Source organism: Neofelis nebulosa, chromosome 6, assembly GCF_028018385.1.
Source record: "Neofelis nebulosa isolate mNeoNeb1 chromosome 6, mNeoNeb1.pri, whole genome shotgun sequence".
Classification (NCBI taxonomy): domain Eukaryota; kingdom Metazoa; phylum Chordata; class Mammalia; order Carnivora; family Felidae; genus Neofelis; species Neofelis nebulosa.
The window spans coordinates 149,162,653-149,183,098 of NC_080787.1; the positions used below are offsets into that span (position 1 = coordinate 149,162,653).

At 40.1% G+C, this 20,446-nt stretch overlaps 1 protein-coding gene across 2 annotated transcripts in view; it reads right to left on the minus strand.

The window, feature by feature from the left end:
• The window catches only part of PRKN (parkin RBR E3 ubiquitin protein ligase), a 1,360,952-nt gene that overhangs the window by 687,320 nt on the left and 653,186 nt on the right, over positions 1 to 20,446 (minus strand). For both annotated transcript variants that reach the window (XM_058736213.1, XM_058736212.1), the window contains exon 5: positions 5,260 to 5,343. In XM_058736213.1, the coding sequence (XP_058592196.1) occupies positions 5,260 to 5,343 (84 nt within the window). The remainder of the gene's footprint in view (positions 1 to 5,259; positions 5,344 to 20,446) is intronic.

Consider the following 20,446-nt stretch of genomic DNA (forward strand, 5'->3'; position numbering starts at 1 on the left):
TATGCCAACAAATTCATAAACCTAGAAGGATCCCTAGAAGAAATGGATACATTCCTAGAAACATATAAACTACCAAAACTAAACCAGAAAGAAATAGGAAATTTGAACAGACCAAAAATCAGCAAAGAAATTGAATCAGTAATCAAAAAATTTCTAACAAATAAAAGTCCATGACCAGATGGCATTACAGGTGAATTCTAGAAAACATTTAAAGAAGGGTTAACACCGAGTCTTCTCAAACTATTCCCAAGAAACAGAAAAGGAAGGAAAAGTTCCAAATTCATTCTGTGAGGCAAAATCCTACCAAAATCAGATAAAGGATCCTCAGTGGGGAAAAACAGAGAGCTTTCGCCTAATCAGGAACAAGGAAAGGATGTTCACTCTCACTACTTTTATTCAGTATATACTATTTGAAGTCCTAGCCACAGCAATCAGACAATAAAAAGAAAAGGCATCCAAATCAATAAGAAGAAGTAAAACTTTCCCTATTTGCAGATGACATGATACTACACATAGTAAACTTAGAAGACTCCACCAAAAAACTACCAGAATTGATACACAAGTTCAGGAAAGTTGCAAGATACAAATCAATGTACAGAAATCTATTGCATTTCTATACACCAATAATGAAGCAGCAGAAAGAGAAATTAAAAAAAAAAAAACAATCCCATTTACAATTTCACCCAAAATAATAAGATACCTAGGAATAAATCTCACCAAAGATTAGATGTGGAAGACTTGTACTCTGAAAGCTATAAAACATTGATGAAGGGAATTGAAGATGACACAAAGAAATGAAAATGTAGTCCCTGCTCATGGATTAGAAAAATAATTATTATTAAATTGTTTTTGCTACCCAAAGCAATCTATACATTTAATGTAATCCCTGTCAAAATAGCAACAGCATTTTTCACAGAACTAGAGCAAACAATTCTAAAATCTGTATGGAACCACAAAATATACTAAATAGCCAAAACAATCTTGAAAAAGAAAAGCAAAGCTAGAAGCGTCACAATTCCAGACTTCAAGGTATATTACAAAGCTGTAGTGATCAAAACAAAGCAGGAAGGAATATCCAATGGGAAAAAGACAGTCTCTTCAACAAATGGTACTGGGAAAATGGGACATCAACATGCGAAAGAAAGAAACTGGACCACGTTCTTACACCACACACAAAAATAAACTCAAAATGGATTAAGGACCTAAATGTGAGACTTGAAACCATAAAAATCCTAGAAAAGCACACAGGCAGTAACCTCTTTGATATCAGCTATAGAAACTTTTTTCTAGATATGTCTCCTGAGGCAACAGAAACAAAAGCAAAAATAAACTATTGGGACTACATAAAAATAAACAGCTTCTGCATAGCGAAGGAAACAATCAACACCAAAAGGTAACCTACAGAATGGGAGAAAAATATTTGCAAATGACATAGCTGATAAAGGCTTAGTATCCAAAATATATGAAGGACTTATACAACTTAACAGTCAAAAAACAATTAATCCATTTAAAAACTGGGAAGAAGACTTGGACAGCCATTTCTTCAAAGAAGACATCCAGATGGCCAACAGACACAAGAAACGGTGTTCATCATCATCGCTTACCTCAGGGAAATGCAAATCAAAACCACAATGATCTATCACCTCACACCTATCAGAATGGCTAAAATCAACAACACAAGAAACAACAAGGGTTGGTGAGGATGTGGAGAAAAAAAGAACCCTCATGCACTGTTGGTGGGAATGCCAACTGGTGCAGCCACTGTGGAAAACAGAATGGAGGTTCCTCAAAAAGTTAAAAATAGTATTACATCGAGTTATTCTATTTCTGGGTATTTACCCAAAAAATACAAAACACTAATTCAAAAAAATTATATGCACCCCTATATTTATAGCAGCGTTATTTATAATAGCCAACATACGGAAGCAGCCCAAGTGTTCACTGATAAATAGATTAAAAAGATGTGGCATAGATATACAATAAAATATTATTCAGCCACAAAAAATGAAATCTTGCCATTTTCAAGGACATAGATGGATCTACCGAGTATAATGCTAAACTACCCAAGTCATAGAGAAAGACAAATACTGTAGGATTTAACTCATATGTGGAAATTAAGAAACAAAACTAAGGAGCAAAGGGAAAAGAGAGAGAGAGAGATCGAGAGAGTGAGAGAGTGAGAGAAATTAAAAAACAGACTCTTAACTACAGAGGACAAACTGATGGTTAACAGGGGGAGCTGGTGGGGGATGGGGGGAAATGGGTGATGGGGATTAAGGAGTGTGCTTGTGGTGATGAGCCCTGGGTGTTGTACGGAGGTGCTGAATCGCTATAGTGTGCACCTGAAAGTAATATAACACTGTATGTTAACTAACTGCAATTAAAATAAAAACTTAAAAAAAAAGAAAAATGAAAAATTTTAATAATGCTGTTTCCCCCAAAACTGATTTTATATGCAATTAAAATGGTTTCAAAAGCTGCCCTTTGGTTAATGTCTGCCTGGTATGTCATCGTCCATTCTTTAACTTTCAGTGCTTTTGTTCTCATGTTTTAGGTATATACCTTGTGTCTCGCATAAAGCTGGACGTTCTTCTTTTAATCCAGTCTTAGACTCTTTGTCTTTTAAACTTTTGTTAGCACATTTACATTTTGTTTTGTCACTGTTGTATATGGTTTTATTCTATTATTGTGTGTGTGTGTGTGTGTGTGTATGTACACGTACACACTTCTTATTTGTCCTACTTGCCTCTACTCTACCCTCTTCTTTTTCTTTTTTAAAACTAATTTGACATCTGTATTTTACTTCAATCCCCTGGATGATTTTCCTAGGCAATTCAAATGTGTTTTCAGTCTAAAGGATTTGGTGCTGAAAAGCTCTGGTCTGAGCAGATCACTGGGCCAGACACTGCTTCCCATGACGTTACATGGGGCGGCTTCCAAGGAGGTCCCCAGACCAAGGCTCCAATGATGGCCACAGAGATGCTGAAATTGGCCGGGACCAATGACCTTTGAGGGTGTGGTTGTGTGCCTGTCCTGGGAGAAGAGAGGCTCTTGGACAAGGGCCCTGGGGCATCTATGGTGTGTGCCCTGCATAATTTTGCTTGTTCCCACTGGGGCTTGATGTCTCCACCCCCACATGGTCCCACAACAGAGGTGTGGGGAGGAGGCCTGGGTGCTGGCCAGCAAGGACTTGACTTGGTCTAGCCATATGAGACCCAGCCTTGAACCTTCAAATTCAAGGTGTTTACAAAGGCCTTCCAAGGTAAGCAGCTCTTAATTACCACCTTACAATTCACAGGAACACAACCCCACACAATCAGGAGTGTGAGGTGTCCTCAGAAACCACACAGCAAGGAAAAGTCTTCCATGTGCAACACCAGTGAGGAAGCCTTCATTCCAAATGCCCTCCTTGTTTGGCACCGAAAGTTTTAAGCACAGAAAGGTGTCTGACTGCAATGAGTCTAAGAGATCCAAAGCTCCCACCTCTTTCCCGAAGTCCTCATTATAGAAAGACCTCAGAGTGGGAAAGCCTTCTTCTGTAGCTCCTGTGACACCAGTGACCAGAAGGTGACATGCTGGTAGGGATTTATGAGTGCAGTCAATGTGGCATGCTTCCAGCAGAAGAGATATACTCGGTAGTTCACACCAGAGAAGGTCTTTGACCATGGGAACGTGGGAACCCCTCAGCATACCTGTGTCCTTGCTCTGGAGAAATGTGTTCACACCTGGGTGGAACCTTAGGAGAACAGCCTTTGCAAGAAAGCCTTCAGTCATAATTCAACTCTAGGCACCAGAGTCGCAGTGGGGAGGGACTACGAGAGCCATTTGCATGCAAGCCTGCAGGGGCTGTGTTGCATTCCCTGTCCTCCCTGGGCAGAGCTCTTTGGAGCCCAGAGCCCACAACAGAAGCCACCTCCTCTCCATCCTGGCTCTGCTGGGATGTACATCCGCCACCCACATTGTCAAAGAAGGTGGCCCCTGTGTCTCCCCTGCCTGTTACTAGGTTAGGCAAAGAACTCACAGGGTGGCCAAGGGGACCTGAGAGGCACTGTTGGCAGTTTCTGAGCAATGCTCCCTCACTTCATGGATTTTTTTAAGTGGGGTTCATGCCCAGCCACAATGTGTGTATTATACACACATTGCATTTGTATGCATGTATATATATCTCATTATATTTAAGAATTCTGCTCCATAAATATATACACTCTAACTTCATCCCAGTAGTAAACTTACAAGAGTGTATTATGCCTCAATACCTGCGAGTGACACACAAGTCATTATTTTTCTTCAGGATTTGCATTAATAAAAATCTGTTCATGGTCCTCGGCCCTGTTTGATGGAGAGTGATTGCTTGGGCTGCTCACTGCTACCTCGGTACTTTGCAATCACCCTGCAAATCGGAGAGAGAAGACGCGCCTAATAGCTGTAGCTCCCAACACCGTACCTGTTGACACTGACAGACTTTGTTCCTTAGAGAAGATACCAACTCCCAGCTGGCTGTGACAGTTTGTGAACTAACATTGACATTTGTGTTGGTACCGTAACGGTATTTACAGCTCAGGAGATACATAAAATCAGATTATGATAGATCCAGGAATTTTTGAGGCAAAAAGTAAAACAATACACAAATTACCAACTTGATTGGGATACAAAATTATTTAGAAAATCACTTCAGGACTCAGAGTCTCTTTCAAGAAATACCTCTTTTATGCGAAACATCAAGATATGCCCCAGGTTTGCAAAGAGCAAAGGGATTGCAGAGAACAGAAGGTGGTAATTCAGTTGTATAGCTGTTCATCCATACTAGATTTTCTAGTAGCCCGCTGTGTCAGAAAAGGAAAGGTAGAGATGAAGAAAGAAAGCCATTTTGAATGATGTGGGAATGTAAATACAAAATATCACAGGATCGGCACAAAGATTGACCTTATATCTTTGTTATTTTCTTTTTCTAGGCTCTGAAGTGGCTCTTCCTCATATTCCATGAATTTCACTTTTTAAGAAGTTTAAATTGACATATTTCAACATAGTCACCTAAAGTGGTTAAGCCTCTGGGAAAATGACACTGGAAAGCAATGAAAAAGGTAGAATTTTGGGTGACTATTATAAAAGCTTTGAATCAGAGAACACTTTTGCTGGATACTATCATATGGAAGAAAAGTCAGCATTCTTGTCTCTATTCTCATTTCCTACTAAACCCTGAAGATGTCATAATGAAAAAAAAAAAAAAAAAAAAAGAAATGGACTTGACTGGGTACTTACGGCTGTAGTCCCAGGACAGCTTGCAGTTTGACATTCACCAGTCATCCGGTTTGGGATTAAGACATCGTCCCAGCAAGATGGACCCTTTGAGAAAAACAAACATGTACTTGGTGCATGAACTGTAACACAAAGGTACTCCCTAGTATGTTTTCTAAAATCTATTTCTACTATAAAATGATAATGAATAGTAATATGTCGTCCAATGATTTTTGAAATGTAATCCACAGAACCTGGCAGTTCTCAAGATCCTTTTGGGGGATCTGGTGAATCGAAACTATTTTCTTAAATACACTAAGATGATGTTTAGCATATTGATCCAAACATGTGGTACATTCACACGTAGTCGTCTCCCCACTGTGGTTAATTCAATGGTTTGAAAACTTAACTACTTTTCTTAAGTTCACTGCAATGTCAAATGATGACTTTTACATGAAAACATCTACGCAATTACATTCAAAAGGATTCTTTGGGGGCAGTCGTGGACCACGTGGTGGCATACTGGGAAGGGCCACCTGTCACAGCCGGCAGGCTGAGTGGACACATTTCCCCCACTCTCTCCTGAGGCACCACGAAAACTACATTTAAAAACTAGCTTGGTGTAAACCCATAATACCAAGGAGAACAGAAGACAGAGTATTGATTGAGAAGAAATTTCCATGCGTTTCTGGAAATCTGCAACAGGCTGCAGCAGAGGAGGGGCCTCTGTGCCCTGTGGGACCACAGCAAGTCTGAAGGCTCAAGAGGAAGGCATGGGTCACAACAGAGTGATTCCTGGAGCAGCCAACAGTGGGAAAGTGAGAATTTTCATAAATGGAAGATCCTAAAATCTTCTAGAGAGAAAGGTCAGATCCCCTAACTAGAAACAAAAATCGAAATAGAAATTTTAAGTAGCACAAATACCTTTAAAGATCAGAGGAAAGAGTTTTCAACCTAAAATTCTCTACCTAACTGAATTGTCAAATAAGTGGGAGAATGGTGAGGAGTGATTTGGGGACACGCAGATTTGCCGAATTTACACGTGTGCTAGAAGGTCTAAGAGTTCAGGGGAATGTCCGACAGCTTGAGGGAAGGCAGGGAGAGGCCCAGCCTTGGCCTCATCCAACGTACGGCTCTGGCAAGAGCCTCGGGACAGATGGGTGGTGTCTCTGTAGACATGGCAGAGAAGGAGGAGGACAGAAGGGTGGTGTCACCAGCTGTGGTGATGACAGCGCTTCCAGCAGGCGTGTTATAGGGCCTGTGCCCGGCCAGGCAGAGAAAGGTTAAGGCCAAGGGATGGCCGCCGTGGTGATTTTACTCCCAAAGACATTGGGACCCCTCCAGAGGTTTATGTGAGCAGTGAAACTGGTCACCACCAGTCAGTCAGCACCAGGACCACCTTGCCCCACGAGCCAGACCAAGCGGCCTCCTGGCCATGATGCCGCACAAACCAGTGCAAACTCGGAAAGCACGCGAGGATCTCAGCCATCCCTGCGTCTCCAGGAGCGCGCGCTTCCCCTCCCCCTGCACCAGCACACGTACGCACACACAGGTGCACCAAGCACACACACGCATGTGCACACACATCAGATGCTCTAACACATGGGTACCACACACCCGCACCCACTCACGTGTACACACACACACAACCACACCACAGACCACGCACAGGCACACCATACACACACAGACCCACGCACTTACACGTGCACCCGCATAATTTAGAGAAAAACAGGGGAGAGCAGAGGGAATCTGGGACGTTGAGCATCTACCTTAAAGATTCTAAGCCAAACTTCAACAGAGGCCATTTGAACCAAACCTCAAAAGGAGCTACGATCTGGATTCATAGGTCATTACACCAAAAGCCACTGCTTCAACCGCAAGGTTGTAAGCGACTGCAGAAAAGCCGGAGACTTGCTGTCCTTAGGGAGGCTGCTTCCACGGTGGCCCTGGGATGACACTTGGGAATTTGCACTTGGGGAGTGTTCCCATTGGCTTAGTTACACAGAGGGTTTGCAGCATGAAAACTGTCTGTAGGAACAACCTGGTTTGTGCTGAACCCCTTATCCCCTGGGAGTCTGGAATTGTGGTCTGTGCTAGGGAGGGGTATACAGTGACCAGCCTCCAGTAAAGCCTGGGTGCTGGGTAAACGAGCACGTCCTGTGCGGCTCTGCTGGGAAAGGGCTCTTGGAAACTTGCCTGTGGTTTCCTCCAGACTTCACACCACATGTCTTTTCCATCTGCTACTTTGCATCCTGTTGGCAGGATGAACCTTACTCGTGCGTAGGACGATACACCGAGTCCTGTAAGCCCTTCCAGTGATTCACCGAACCTAGACATGCAAAGCCATCTTAGGGACCCACGACACAATGACATTGATTAATCAAGAACATATACTCACACCTCCATGGAAGGGTCAGGGTTCGTGATGAAGATCACATCCGTTATGGGGAATAAGCAATTTCATTTCCCCTGCACCTCTAAGTGTAATGCATGCATTTAAAATCCATTGTAGTCATGGTGATGTAAACATTCACTTGACTTGCAACCTTACAATCATACTACTGAAATTGGGCAGATGATTGAAATCATGGTTATGTAACCAAACATACATGCCATGCAGCTTGGACAATGTAAAAGTAAAGGCATAAAGGTTACGAATTGGATGGCAAAGGTGGAGCTGAGAGAGAAGGCGAAGGAGGGGATTAATATCCTCACCCTACAAGATGTTGCTTTTTCATCATGAGGCCATCTGTATGTTTGATTTCTAAATATAGCCATATATTCATTTGATCAAAATGACACATGTATCAAAGTAAAAGAAGGATAAAGAACTGACACCAAGAACTGGATGACATTTATCAGCCTTGCTTTTCCAACTTCACATGAGAAATTCAGTGCAGACCAGCATGGCTGGAATATAGTCTCCCACGTCGTATTTCAATCCTTGGCCGAGGACCCATCTTGGAGGTTATGTTTGTTTGTTAATCTGTTTCTCTGTAGGATACTCCATGGATACTGGGAATCAGGTTTTTCTCATTTTTTTTAATGCTTATTTATTTATTTTGAGAGAGAGACTGCAAACGGGAGAGGGGCTGACAGAGAGGGAGAGAATTCTAATCAGACTCTGCACTGTCAGATGCAGGGCTCAGTTCCACAAACTGTGAGATCATGACCTGATCTAAGATCAAGAGTTGGATGCTTAACTGACTGAGTCACTCAGGTGGTTTCTTTCAATTTTAGAGGACTCGGAAAACTTTAGAGAGTCAAATCTGTGGCCCAGCTCTGGAAACTTTACATAACTTATAATAAATATTAGGTTTACTAATTTTACCTTTGCTTTCATCTTATTTTCCTCAATTGATTTTCCTTTGACCTCTTTCCTCATCTTACTAGGTTTTTCTTGTTTTTAGCCTCAACGTATTGTTGCAGACTTGTCAAATCCTTTTGAAGTGAGGCAGGGTATAATGAAATAATTGTGAAGGTTTCATGGCTTTCCCCTTTTAACTCTCCAACATTCCCGACCACTTCTAACAAAAACAGTGTCTTGTGTCTCTTCCATCCGGGACAGTAGCCACCCATCCTTAGAACATGGCAGTCTCTGGAGGGACAGCCACGGGAAGCACTGATCACACGCTGTGGCTGGTGGAGACCGACAATGAACTGAGGCATACTTGAGGCTTGGAAGAGTCCCTGGTTGCAAAGGAAATCCATTTCATCGTGGATAACCGTTAACTAAACATGGAGACATTGCTTCCTTGCTCTATCAGTAGCCTTTCGAGGCTGGTTCAGGAAGCACTGACCTACTTAAAGCACATGCAATGGTAAGAGATAAAGCTAACATGGGCACAGTCTGGGGACAGAGGAGTAACATAGGGGTTAGGGCCCATTTGCATTCATTTCACTGCCCAGAGTAGGATTCCCTGCCGCAAAGTCTAGGATGAAATGAAACTGTGCATCACACAGATATTTCTTTTTCATGCCTTAATATTTCAAAGTCCAAGAAGCAATGAAAACATTTATGTAACAATTCCTATAATTATCATATAAGATACTACTTTATCTGGTAAGTCCTCGTTTTGTACAAGGAGATTATAGAAAGCCCATTGACAATATTCTTCTTGATCTCAAACCATAACCAGATAACATAAGTAATAAAGCCAATAGAATTCCAATGACTATGGGAATTCAGCATAATGAAATCAATGTGTTAGCTGAGCCACACTCCTCACAGCATCGGTATTGAACGCTATTGCTGTACCCATCCCAAAAATAGAAACAAGTGTGCCAGTGAATTTATGCCATTACAAAGCAGATTCAATGTTGCCGCTTTCGAGTCTTAGGAAATATAAAATGTTAATTGGTTCATCCTTGCATACTGTGTTTTAACAGATGCATGGTTAAAGCATTTATTATTAATGGTTTTTATACAGGGGTAAAAAGGTCTCCAGGCTACAAGATTTAAAAGGGACTGCATATCACACGGCAGCCATGTCAGGGAGAGAATTCCCCCCAAAATGTATTTAATCTCTCCAATGTAAAGAATGGGAGAAAGATATCTGAAAAAAATGTCAGAACAGTGGTGAAATACATGTCTTAATAAAGGATCATTTGGCTGCTTTTTATAAAACTTCCTCCTTTTTTTAGCTCAATATTGATTACACAATCAAGACAATACATAAATTATCTGAGCATCTATAGCAAGGGGGAACAATCTGTGGTCTGCTCACTGACTCCGGCCTAGGGCTTGTTTTTACACAGCAAAAACAATGGTTTTAGATTTTTAAATGGTTAAAAAGCACAAAAAGAAGAGTGTTTCATGGCACATGAAGAGTAAGTGATATTCAGGATTCCGTGTCTGCACGTGAACTTGATCGGAACACGGCCATGGTCGCTCATGTGCCTGTTGTCTATGTACTGCAAGGGCAGAACTGAGTTGTTTCTTTTTTTTTTTTTTTTTTTTTAATTTTTTTTCAACGTTTTTTATTTATTTTTGGGACAGAGAGAGACAGAGCATGAACAGAGGAGGGTCAGAGAGAGGGAGACACAGAATCGGAAACAGGCTCCAGGCTCTGAGCCATCGGCCCAGAGCCCGACGCGGGGCTCGAACTCACGGACCGCGAGATCGTGACCTGGCTGAAGTCGGACGCTCAACCGACTGCGCCACCCAGGCGCCCCGAACTGAGTTGTTTCAACACAGAGGAAGTGGCTTGCAAAACCTAAAATCCCTACCGTTCTGGTCCTTTATGGAGAACGTTTGCCAATCGTTGACCTAGGGTAAATACAGTTTTCCAAGTTCATACTGAAAAGCACTTAAAACAAAACAAAACAAAACATTGCAACAGCATTTTGACCACCATAGAATCTCACTAGTTTGTAGCAGCAGCTGCATCCCGGGTCTCAAGCGAGAAATTACTTCAATTCAAACCTTGGAGCCACTGGCCTGTGGAATCCACGGGTGTTGTTATGACGCAGGGACTCACGTTGTTGGAATTGGTAAACGAGTGGAAAACTGCAACCAGAGATGACGTTTGGGGATTTTCCCTGATAATATCACCACCAACAGAAAATCATAAAGAGGAATAGTATTTAAACACACCTATATGGTGCATGTAAATCAGAAATCCAGAAAAAAAAAAAAGGACTCAATGGCATGAAAAGCAAGTGTTTAAATCTGTAAATTATGAGTCTGAAAGTTTACTTTTAAAAATTGTAGGACTAATCTACAAGTCATTTTTGCTATGTCTTGCATGTCTAATCAAGTGGAAAATTGAAGTACTTCATTGGCTAATTCTTATCCAAATATCACTCTGACCCAGATCCAGATAAGCTGTTAAAGCAAAAGAGGTTGTTTTCCACCCCCCTGAATTATCTAAATAAATTCTATAGTCTGCTTTACATAGGTGGGCATATACACTGCTGTCTAAAAATGTTGCAAATCCGGGGGTGCTTGGGTGGCTCAGTCGGGTAAGCGTACGACTTCGGTTCAGGTCATGATCTCATGGTTTGTGGGTTCAAGCCCCACATCAGGCCTGCTGCTGTCAGCCTGTCAGTGCAGAGCCTGGAGCCTGCTTCAGATTCTGTGTCTTCTTCTCTCTCTGCCCCTTCCCTACTCGCGCTCTGTCTCTCTCTCTCTCTGTCTCTCAAAAATAAATAAATTAAAAAAAAATTTTTTTAAATTGCAAATCCTGTTTTACCAAAATGTTACTACGAAGTTTTGGTGTTTCCAGTTTTTTAAAAGGATTATTTAATCTACTCCTGAAATCATTGTTCCACGATATGCTAACTAATTTGGATGTAAATTAAAAAAAATAAAAAATAATATAAAATAAAGGATTATTTTAACAGTACTTTTACTTAAACTGTACTTTTACTGATTATTTCAAGTTATCAAATGTGTTGCATTTAGTATATCCTCTTGATTGGGGCCACAAACATTTAAGTCATATAATTAAACTTAAGGGGTCAAAATAATTTTGAGAATTATACTTGTAATATAATACTAGGACAGCAAAACTGTCCTTAAAACTGCTACACTCAGGGGCGCCTGGGTGGCTTAGTTGGTTAAATGTTCTACTTCAGCTCAGGTCATGCTCTCGCGGTTCATGGGTTTAAGCTATGCTGGCAGCTCAGAGCCTGGAGCCTGCTTCAGTCTCTCTCTCTCTCTCTCTCTCTCTCTCTCTCTCTTTCTCTCTTTCTCTGTCTCTGTGTCTGTGTGTCTCTCTCTCTCTCTGCCACACTCTCTCTCCCCAAAATAAACATTAAAAAAAAAAAAAACCCTCCTACACTCAGAGTCTCCTTCCTTTCTTTTCCTCTGCACCTGCAACAAAAAATGATACAGGGAAGGAGGAGCTTCAGAGTTCACAGACCTGTTGAATTCTAATTCCACCAATGGTTATCTATGGGCCCCACCTTTCTAAACCTCTTGTGAAAAGCAAGGGGTCAAAGGCCTCCTTCATTGCGCTTTCATGAATACTAAATGAAATAGCAACTTTAATATTTGCCAGGCCCCGGGGTGCTGGGTGGCTCAGTTGATTAAGCGTCTAAGCAACTGACTTTTGGTTTCGGCTCAGGTCACGATCTCACGGTTCGTGAGTTCGAGCCCCGCGTCGGGCTCTGGGCTGACAGTGTGGAGCTTGCTTGGGATTCGCTGTCTCTGTCTCTTTCTGCCCCTCCCCTGCCTGCTCTCTATCTCTCTCTCTCAAAATAAATACACATTTAAAAAAGTTTTGCCCAGTCCTCGACACATGCTGACTTACTGAAAAATGACAACTGTTACAAGTAATATTTCTTATTTCTCAAAATAGAAGTCCCTGAGTAGGGTTATTTTTAATTTAGTAGACAGATAAGCAGTAATTGGTCAGTTCTAAGGCATCTGACTCAGCCCAGTGCGGTTTTCATTTTTTAATTTTTCTCAATTTCCCTGTTACTCAGCCATTCCCCAGGGATTATGTCACTTTCCAGAGCATGTGGGTTGTAACTCTTTTAAAGCATATATTTCTACTCATGTAGCAAACATGGTTCTCCATCTTCCTCCACTGGATTTAAGGATCCTATGCTTCTCAAAAGGCTAAGCACAGTGCTATGACTAGAGCCGAGGCCCAATAACACAGTCATTAAATAGTGAACAGGGAAAATAATAAAGAAAAAATCCTTTGAACCAAAATATTCATCTACTCAACAAATATTTATCAAACATATCTTTTTAAAAATTTTTTTTAACATGTATTTATTCTTGAGACAGAGAGAGACAGAGCATGAACAGGGGAGGGGCAGAGAGAGAGGGAGACACAGAATCTGAAACAGGCTCCAGGCTCTGAGCAGTCAGCACAGAGCCCAACGCGGGGCTCGAACTCACGGACCACGAGATCGTGACCTGAGCTGAAGTCAGAGACTTAACCGACCCAGCCACCCAGGCGCCCCAGAACATATCTTAAAACCTGATAATATCGTCATGGAAAAGAAAGAAGGATCCTTTATCCTGTAGATTGTGTGGAGTTGCTACAAAAGCCAATGTTACAAATGAACTGAGCAACCTGTTTTTCAAACAGATTACATTTTTAAAAACACCCATAGCAAACATCGGTGATATGCAAAACAACAGGAACACACATACCCTCCTGGTAAAAATATAAAATGGCACAGCCCCTTTGGAACCTTCAGGCATTTTTGATAAAGTTAGACGTAACTGAAAATGATTTGAGTATTTCATTTTACGTAATTTCCCAACAAAGATGAAAACATGAGTCCACATAAAGAACTGTATACTAATGCTCGTAATAGTTTTATTCATAATAACTGCCAACTGTAGACCACTGAAACATGTGTCAAAATATGAATGGATAAACAAAATGTGGCATATTCATCCAATGGAATATTATTCAGCAATAAGTATCATGTTACTTATAAATGTAACACAGATGATTCTCAAAATGATGCGAGTAAAGGAAGCAAAATATGCAACAGAATATGCTACATGTTCCACTTACGTAAAATGCAAACAAATCTACAGCAGTAAACAAATCAGTGGTAGCTTTGGGTGGGACAGAGCATGGAAAGCACTACATAAGAGCATGAGGAATCTTTGGAGGAGTTTTATGGACTGAATTGTGTCCTCTCAAAATTCACATGTCAAAGTCCTAACTCCCCTACAGAATGTGGCTATATTTGGAAATATGGCTTTTAAAGAGGCAATAAGTTAAAATGAGGCCATTAGGGTGGGTCCTAGTCCAATATGACTGTTGCTTTTATAAGAAGAGGAGATTAGGGCATGGACACTCGCAGATAAAAGGCCATGTGAACACACAGAGAAGACAACCCATCCACAAACCAACTAGAGATGCCTCCGAGGAAACCAACCTCAACAACACCTTGATCTTGGACTTCCAGCCTCCAGAATTGTGAGTAAATAAATTTCTGCTGTTTAAATCACCCAGTCAGTGGTACTTTGTTATGGCAGCCCCAGCAAACTAACGTAAAGGTTAACGGAAATGCTTTCTATCTTAATTGTAGTGGTGGTTTTATGGGTTTACACATGTGTCAGAACTCCTCAGATTGTACCCTTTAAATAGAGGCAGTATATTTTACACAAATTATTTCTCAGTAAAGTGAAAAGAAAAGGGGAAAAATAACAGAGATGTCCCAAGGGAATTCAGTGAGGGAAGGAGAAGAAGAATCTTTGTATCAAATGGCACTTGAACAACTGAGTATCAATATCTAAATCCTTTCCTCACTCCATACATCTTCTAGAATAAAACAAACAAGGACATCTTGACAACCTTGGAACAGACAGAACTTTCTTATATAGACACAGAAGGCTCTAACCATAAATGAAGACGTTTATAAATTGAACTTCAAAGAACATTAAAAACTTCTGCTCATCCAAAGACACTATTAAACATGAATATACATGCCACAGACTGGAAAGAATATTTGCAATACATATATCTGTCAAATAATTCATTTCCAGAATAAAGAACTTTTAAAAGTCAATGCTATAGAGACAAATAGCCTAGTTCAAAAATAAACAGAAGACTTGAACAGACTATTCACAAAATAAGACATGCAAATGGTCATATAAAAGATGACAAATACCATTCATAACAAGGAAAATACAAATTAAGACAACAAGATACAATTTCATTTGATTTAACTTTTTAGCCACTAAAAAGTGCCTAAAAAGCCTAAAAATACTGAATGTTGGTAAAAAGATTAATCTATAGTGATAGAAATCAGGAGATGATTGTCTTTGGGATAAAGGAGTTATTGACTGGAAAGAGGCATGAGGGAAATTTCTGGAAATGTTCTATTTGATTGAGATGATCTGTCAAAACTCACAGAACTAAACCCTTAAAATCTGTGCATTTTATGGAATGTAACTTATTCCATGAGTTAAAACAATGAATCAACAAATATTTTTGAAGCCTTAATTCTCGGTAGCTCTGCAACCTTGGGGAGGTTCCTTAACCTCTCAGGGATCAGCTAGCCCAGGCCAAATTGGGTGATAATAGAATTTGCCTTATAAGAGTGTTGCAAGGATTGGGTATAAAATGGTTAGGCTAGGGACACCTGGGTGGCTCAGTCAGTTAAGTGTCCGACTCTTGATTTCATCTCAGATCATGATCTCATGGTCGTGAGATACAGCCCTGTGTGTGGCTCCATGCTGGGCTTGAGTCTGCTTAAAATTCTCTCTCTCTTTCTCTCTTTGCCCCTCCCCACCATCTAAATAAATAAATAAATAAATAAATAAATAAATAAATGTTAGGCTAGTGTCAGGCACATATTAGGTACTCAATTAATGTTAACCATTTCCAATTTACCATTCAGCAGCAGCCAGACTTGATAAAGGAACAAGGCAATTAGGAGTGACAGCCAATATGGTTTGTTAATATTAAATTGTGTAATGAGATGATTTTCCCTTAAAAAATACATCTTTAGTGATTTTCCCTTGTAGCCTTTGGAGATAATAGACTATAACTTTTCATAGGCTCTGCCCACTGTCAATCAAAACAAAAGACTAACTAGCTCTATGGCTTTGAACTGGTTATTTCCATTCACCATCAGGCTGCAGAATTCCTGAAGTCATGGACTGTTCCAACTTATATCTACATGCTTTGCTATGCATGGCAAAACATAGTGAATACTCAAAAATACCTTAAGTGAACCAGGCTTTAATTTTCTCATCTGTAAAGCTATGAAACTGAAAAATGTGTGTTTTCTAAAGCTGTTTTATGTTTTCTTTTTTAAATAGAATACATTCCTTAAATGAAATGGTTTGTAGAACACAAATGTATAAAACAAATAGTAGTCCCACTGTGGTTGAAGATGGATGGGTCCTCAAAATGCTTGCCAGCTGCCTCTTCCCTCTTTGTCCTGTGTGACGTCCTTAAAGTACCTCCCCACATAGGACAATTTAAGATCCCAAAAGTCTCTTACAATAAATCATGGGTATGCTCCAGGAAGAGTTTGCGGTAGGTAAAGAATCTGACAGAAGATGGTTGAATGAAATCCTTCAAAGACTATCACATTCTTTTCTTTGACGTGATATGCATTCATTATGACTAAGATATATGCTTATTAGAAGATATATATTACACTCTTAAAACTGTTTATTGAATCACTGATGCAGATGTTATCCCAGTGAGAACAAATATCTTTCTTCACGTTACAACACGTGCTGTGAGTTGTCTCTCAGTATCTCCTCTCCTTTAGGAACATAGATTTCCTGATTTATATCTGAGAAGGTGGCACCTGGAAAAATGACTGTATTCCCAGCCTCCCTGGCAAGTGTGGCCCTGTGACTAACTATATCCCCCCTTGTTAGCCAAGGGGATATAGCAGAAATTTCCTGTGCAACTTCCAGTCGCCTTTTGTCCTCATCCATTCCTCTACTGTTCTGTTCGTAAGATGCACATTGTACCATGAACCACAAATTCAAACTATACACGGCAGAGCCACAATACAGAAAAAGTCTGGGTTCCTGACCCCGGAGAGTGTCATAATAGTCCTGAATTCCTTACCTGAACTTTTACATGAAAAAAAATTTTTTTCATTTTATATCACTCTTATTTTGAATTTTCAGGAACACTGTCAAACCCAGTAGTTATTGTTACAACTACTAAATTAAATTTGTTGTAATAGCAAAGTCAATGGAGTACATACACAAAGCAGTAATAATTTTCCAGTGTTATCTAAAAAATCAAGAAGTTCTTTGTTTCTCATACATGGGGGTGCTGAGATATAGGGAGACAAAGAAGTCTAAACTCTCATTATATAATTCATCTAAACTCTCATTTTTAATTCATCAAGGAATGACCTTATTTATAAGTTTACAAGTTTTAAAAATATCAGAATTTGACCTCAAAAACCCAAATGTTTTAGAAAGCATTAATCATTTTGATGAAAATATTCATAAAATGTGTTATATATTCCATGCCTACTTTAGTAGATTACATTTAATATGTATGTGGTGACTTAGGTTTCTAAAAAAGAGCTACCATATCATGAATATATGCTATTAGCCAGAGGCTCTGGTTGGTACCACACAGACTTCATCTGCAAGTTATATAAAACAAAGAAGGGTAGGCATTCCTTTACCCATTTTTAGATGGAAAAACTAAGGCTTAGAGATGCTAACAGGCATGTTCCAGGATACATGTTTGCTAAGTAGTAAAGTCACTTTATAAGAAAAGCATTCATTTCTTTCTTTACTTTTGGTCACAATTAAAAAAATATATGTCAAATTAATAAGCATTTCTTATGGTATTGTTTTACTCTGAATACATAGTGATGTCTTTGCTAACTGCTTCAAAATGTTGTGGCCCTACTCGGAAGATAAAAAGTATTTGTGTTTTTAGATAACTCATTTGCCTTCCTTCCTCCTCCCTCTTCCCACCTACCTCCTTATCCCCACCCCCTCCTCGTCCTCCTCCTCCTCCACCTCTTCCTCCTTCATAGATGCACCATCAGAAGACTCATCTTTAATAAGCGGTATGTTTAACATTTACTTCTACCATCTTGGTGGGGAGGAAATTTGTAACTAAACCTAATACTTATAAAAGCAAATACCAAAAGAAAGAACACACACACACACACACACACACACACACACACACACACACACAAGGCAAACACAAAGTTAAGATTCTGCCATTTGGGGCGCCTGGGTGGCGCAGTCGGTTAAGCGTCCGACTTCAGCCAGGTCACGATCTCGCGGTCCGTGAGTTCGAGCCCCGCGTCAGGCTCTGGGCTGATGGCTCGGAGCCTGGAGCCTGTTTCCGATTCTGTGTCTCCCTCTCTCTCTGCCCCTCCCCCGTTCATGCTCTGTCTCTCTCTGTCCCAAAAATAAATAAAAAACGTTGAAAAATTAAAAAAAAAAAAACTTAAAAAAAAAAAAAGATTCTGCCATGAAAAAGTGTGTGGACTTTTTGTAATTTATATATGTATATTACATATACTTATTTTGGAATTTACATATATACTATACATGTATTACATATATACATGTATATGCATACATGTATTACATATACATATACATATACATATACATATAGATACTGAGGCCCTTTTGCTTATATTCTGTTTCTCTGCAAGTTATTTAAGAATTATGGTTTTTTTTCTTTTAAAGTCTTTATTGTTAACAGGCTTTTTGACATACATTGTCTTATTTGTTATCTCAGAAAGCACAGGAGAGATTGTACCTCGTATTAGTTTTCTACGGCTGTGTAACAAATTACCACAGATTCAGTGGCTTAAACCAACATGTGTCTATGATGTCACAACTTTTGTGGGCCATCACCTCATGCTGGCTCCACTGGGCCCTCTGCTCGGGGCCCCACAAGGCTGTCAGCAAGGTGTCGGCACGGCTGCTCTCTCATCTGGAGGCTTGACTGGAGAAGCATTAGTCGTCATGCTCTCGTGGGATGTTTTCAGAATTAATTTCCTTGTGGCTGTAATTGCAAGGCTGCCAGCTTTCATCTGTCTGCTGACTGGAGGCCTCCTATGGTTCTTGCCATGTGAGCTTCCACAACCTGGCTGCTTACTCCATCAAGCCAACAGGACCATATTTGGTCTCGTCTCCGAAGACGTGGTCTACCATCATGTGGTTAAGGGGAATCTCGTGTAAATGGTCAAGGGAGCAGCAGACATTGTCGTCACCTTTGCCATTTGCTCTTGGTTGGAAGGCAATCACCAGAACCACTGGCATTCAAGAGGAAGGGATTTCACAAAAGCATGGATGCCACAAGCTAGATGATCACTGGGGGTCACCTTCAGGTCTGTCACTGCCACATTTATTTTGCAGATAAGAAAGACTTTTCGCAAAGTTAAAGTTTGAGAAATGATAATTCAATATGTGACTCTAATAGCCAAGTTCTCAGGCTATTTCTTTTTTTTTAACATAAACACAATTTTCAATTGAAATATGTGAATATTTGAACACTTCCCTGGAGTCATTCTTTTAAACTTTTAAGTAGAGAATGTAATATTACAGCCGAGGGAGATATCACAAAATAAATACTGAATGTGACCAGAGAGTGATTTTCTATTTATTTTGGCAAGTTAAATTGGAAGAGATTAGTACACAAAAAACAAACAAATATATTTGTGCTTGATTTAGTGTATCTACTCTTTTTTTTTAAGTTTTTATTTATTTTTGAGAGAGAGAGAGAGAGAAGGGGAGAGAGAGAGAAAGGGCACGCACAAGTCGGGGAGGGGCAGAAGGAGACACAGAATGGGAGGCAGGCTCCAGGCTCTGAATTGTCAGTGCAGAGCCCAATGCAGGGCTCAAACTACGAACCATAAGGTCATGACCTGAGCTGCAGTTGGGCGCTTAACTGACTGAGCCTCTCAGACACACCTTAGAGCATAAACATCCTACACACCTTTAGCTCTGAACACCTAACTGCAAGACCCAATTGCAAGCTGCTTCTGTCGAGGAAAAGACCACTAAAGACTACATGAAGGGGCTCACTGTTCACTTATTAGCCCAGTTGTATCTACAAATGTTTTTAAAGCAAAAAGAGAATTATTAGGAGGTGAATTAGAACTTAAAGAAAATAAAAGACCTTAAGAAGATGACTGTTTAGTCCTTACAAATATTTTTGTTTCTGATTCGGATACTGTATGAATAATAATTAACTCTTTTTTGAAAGGATTTTATATGGGGCAGAAGGAAGCAGAAGAAGGAAAAAAGTGATTTAGTGAATTGCAGCCAATAAGCAGGGGAATAATGATCATTATAAAAGTAATGGCAAAGCCATCTTCTTGCCTCAGTACGAAACTGGGTGGTTTACAAAATTTCCCCACATCAAAGCAACCTTGATTCTCAGTGAAATTCTGTTAATTCTATGCTTTATGGAGATCTGAGACCTAATGTGCTTATTTGTTCACAGGTCGGGGGTAATCACAGGACTGTTCCTAAGAAAATCCTGCCCCTACATATAAGTACTCACCTGGCTTTCATGTTTAGCTACATGGGCATATCTTAAAGAGTATTGCATTTTCATGAAAGGGTGTCCATTTTTTACACTGATTTGTTTACCATAATAACATGGATCTCTTCCTATTTCATAAAATGGAATATCTGAAGTTCCTTGCTTTGTTGGAAAACAGCCAAAATTTTAATAAAAGTTTGGTCCAAGGCTGGGTAGGGCTTGGTGGGTCAGCTTTATTCTATTCCATGTATAGTCGGCTTAAATAGCCCAACTAC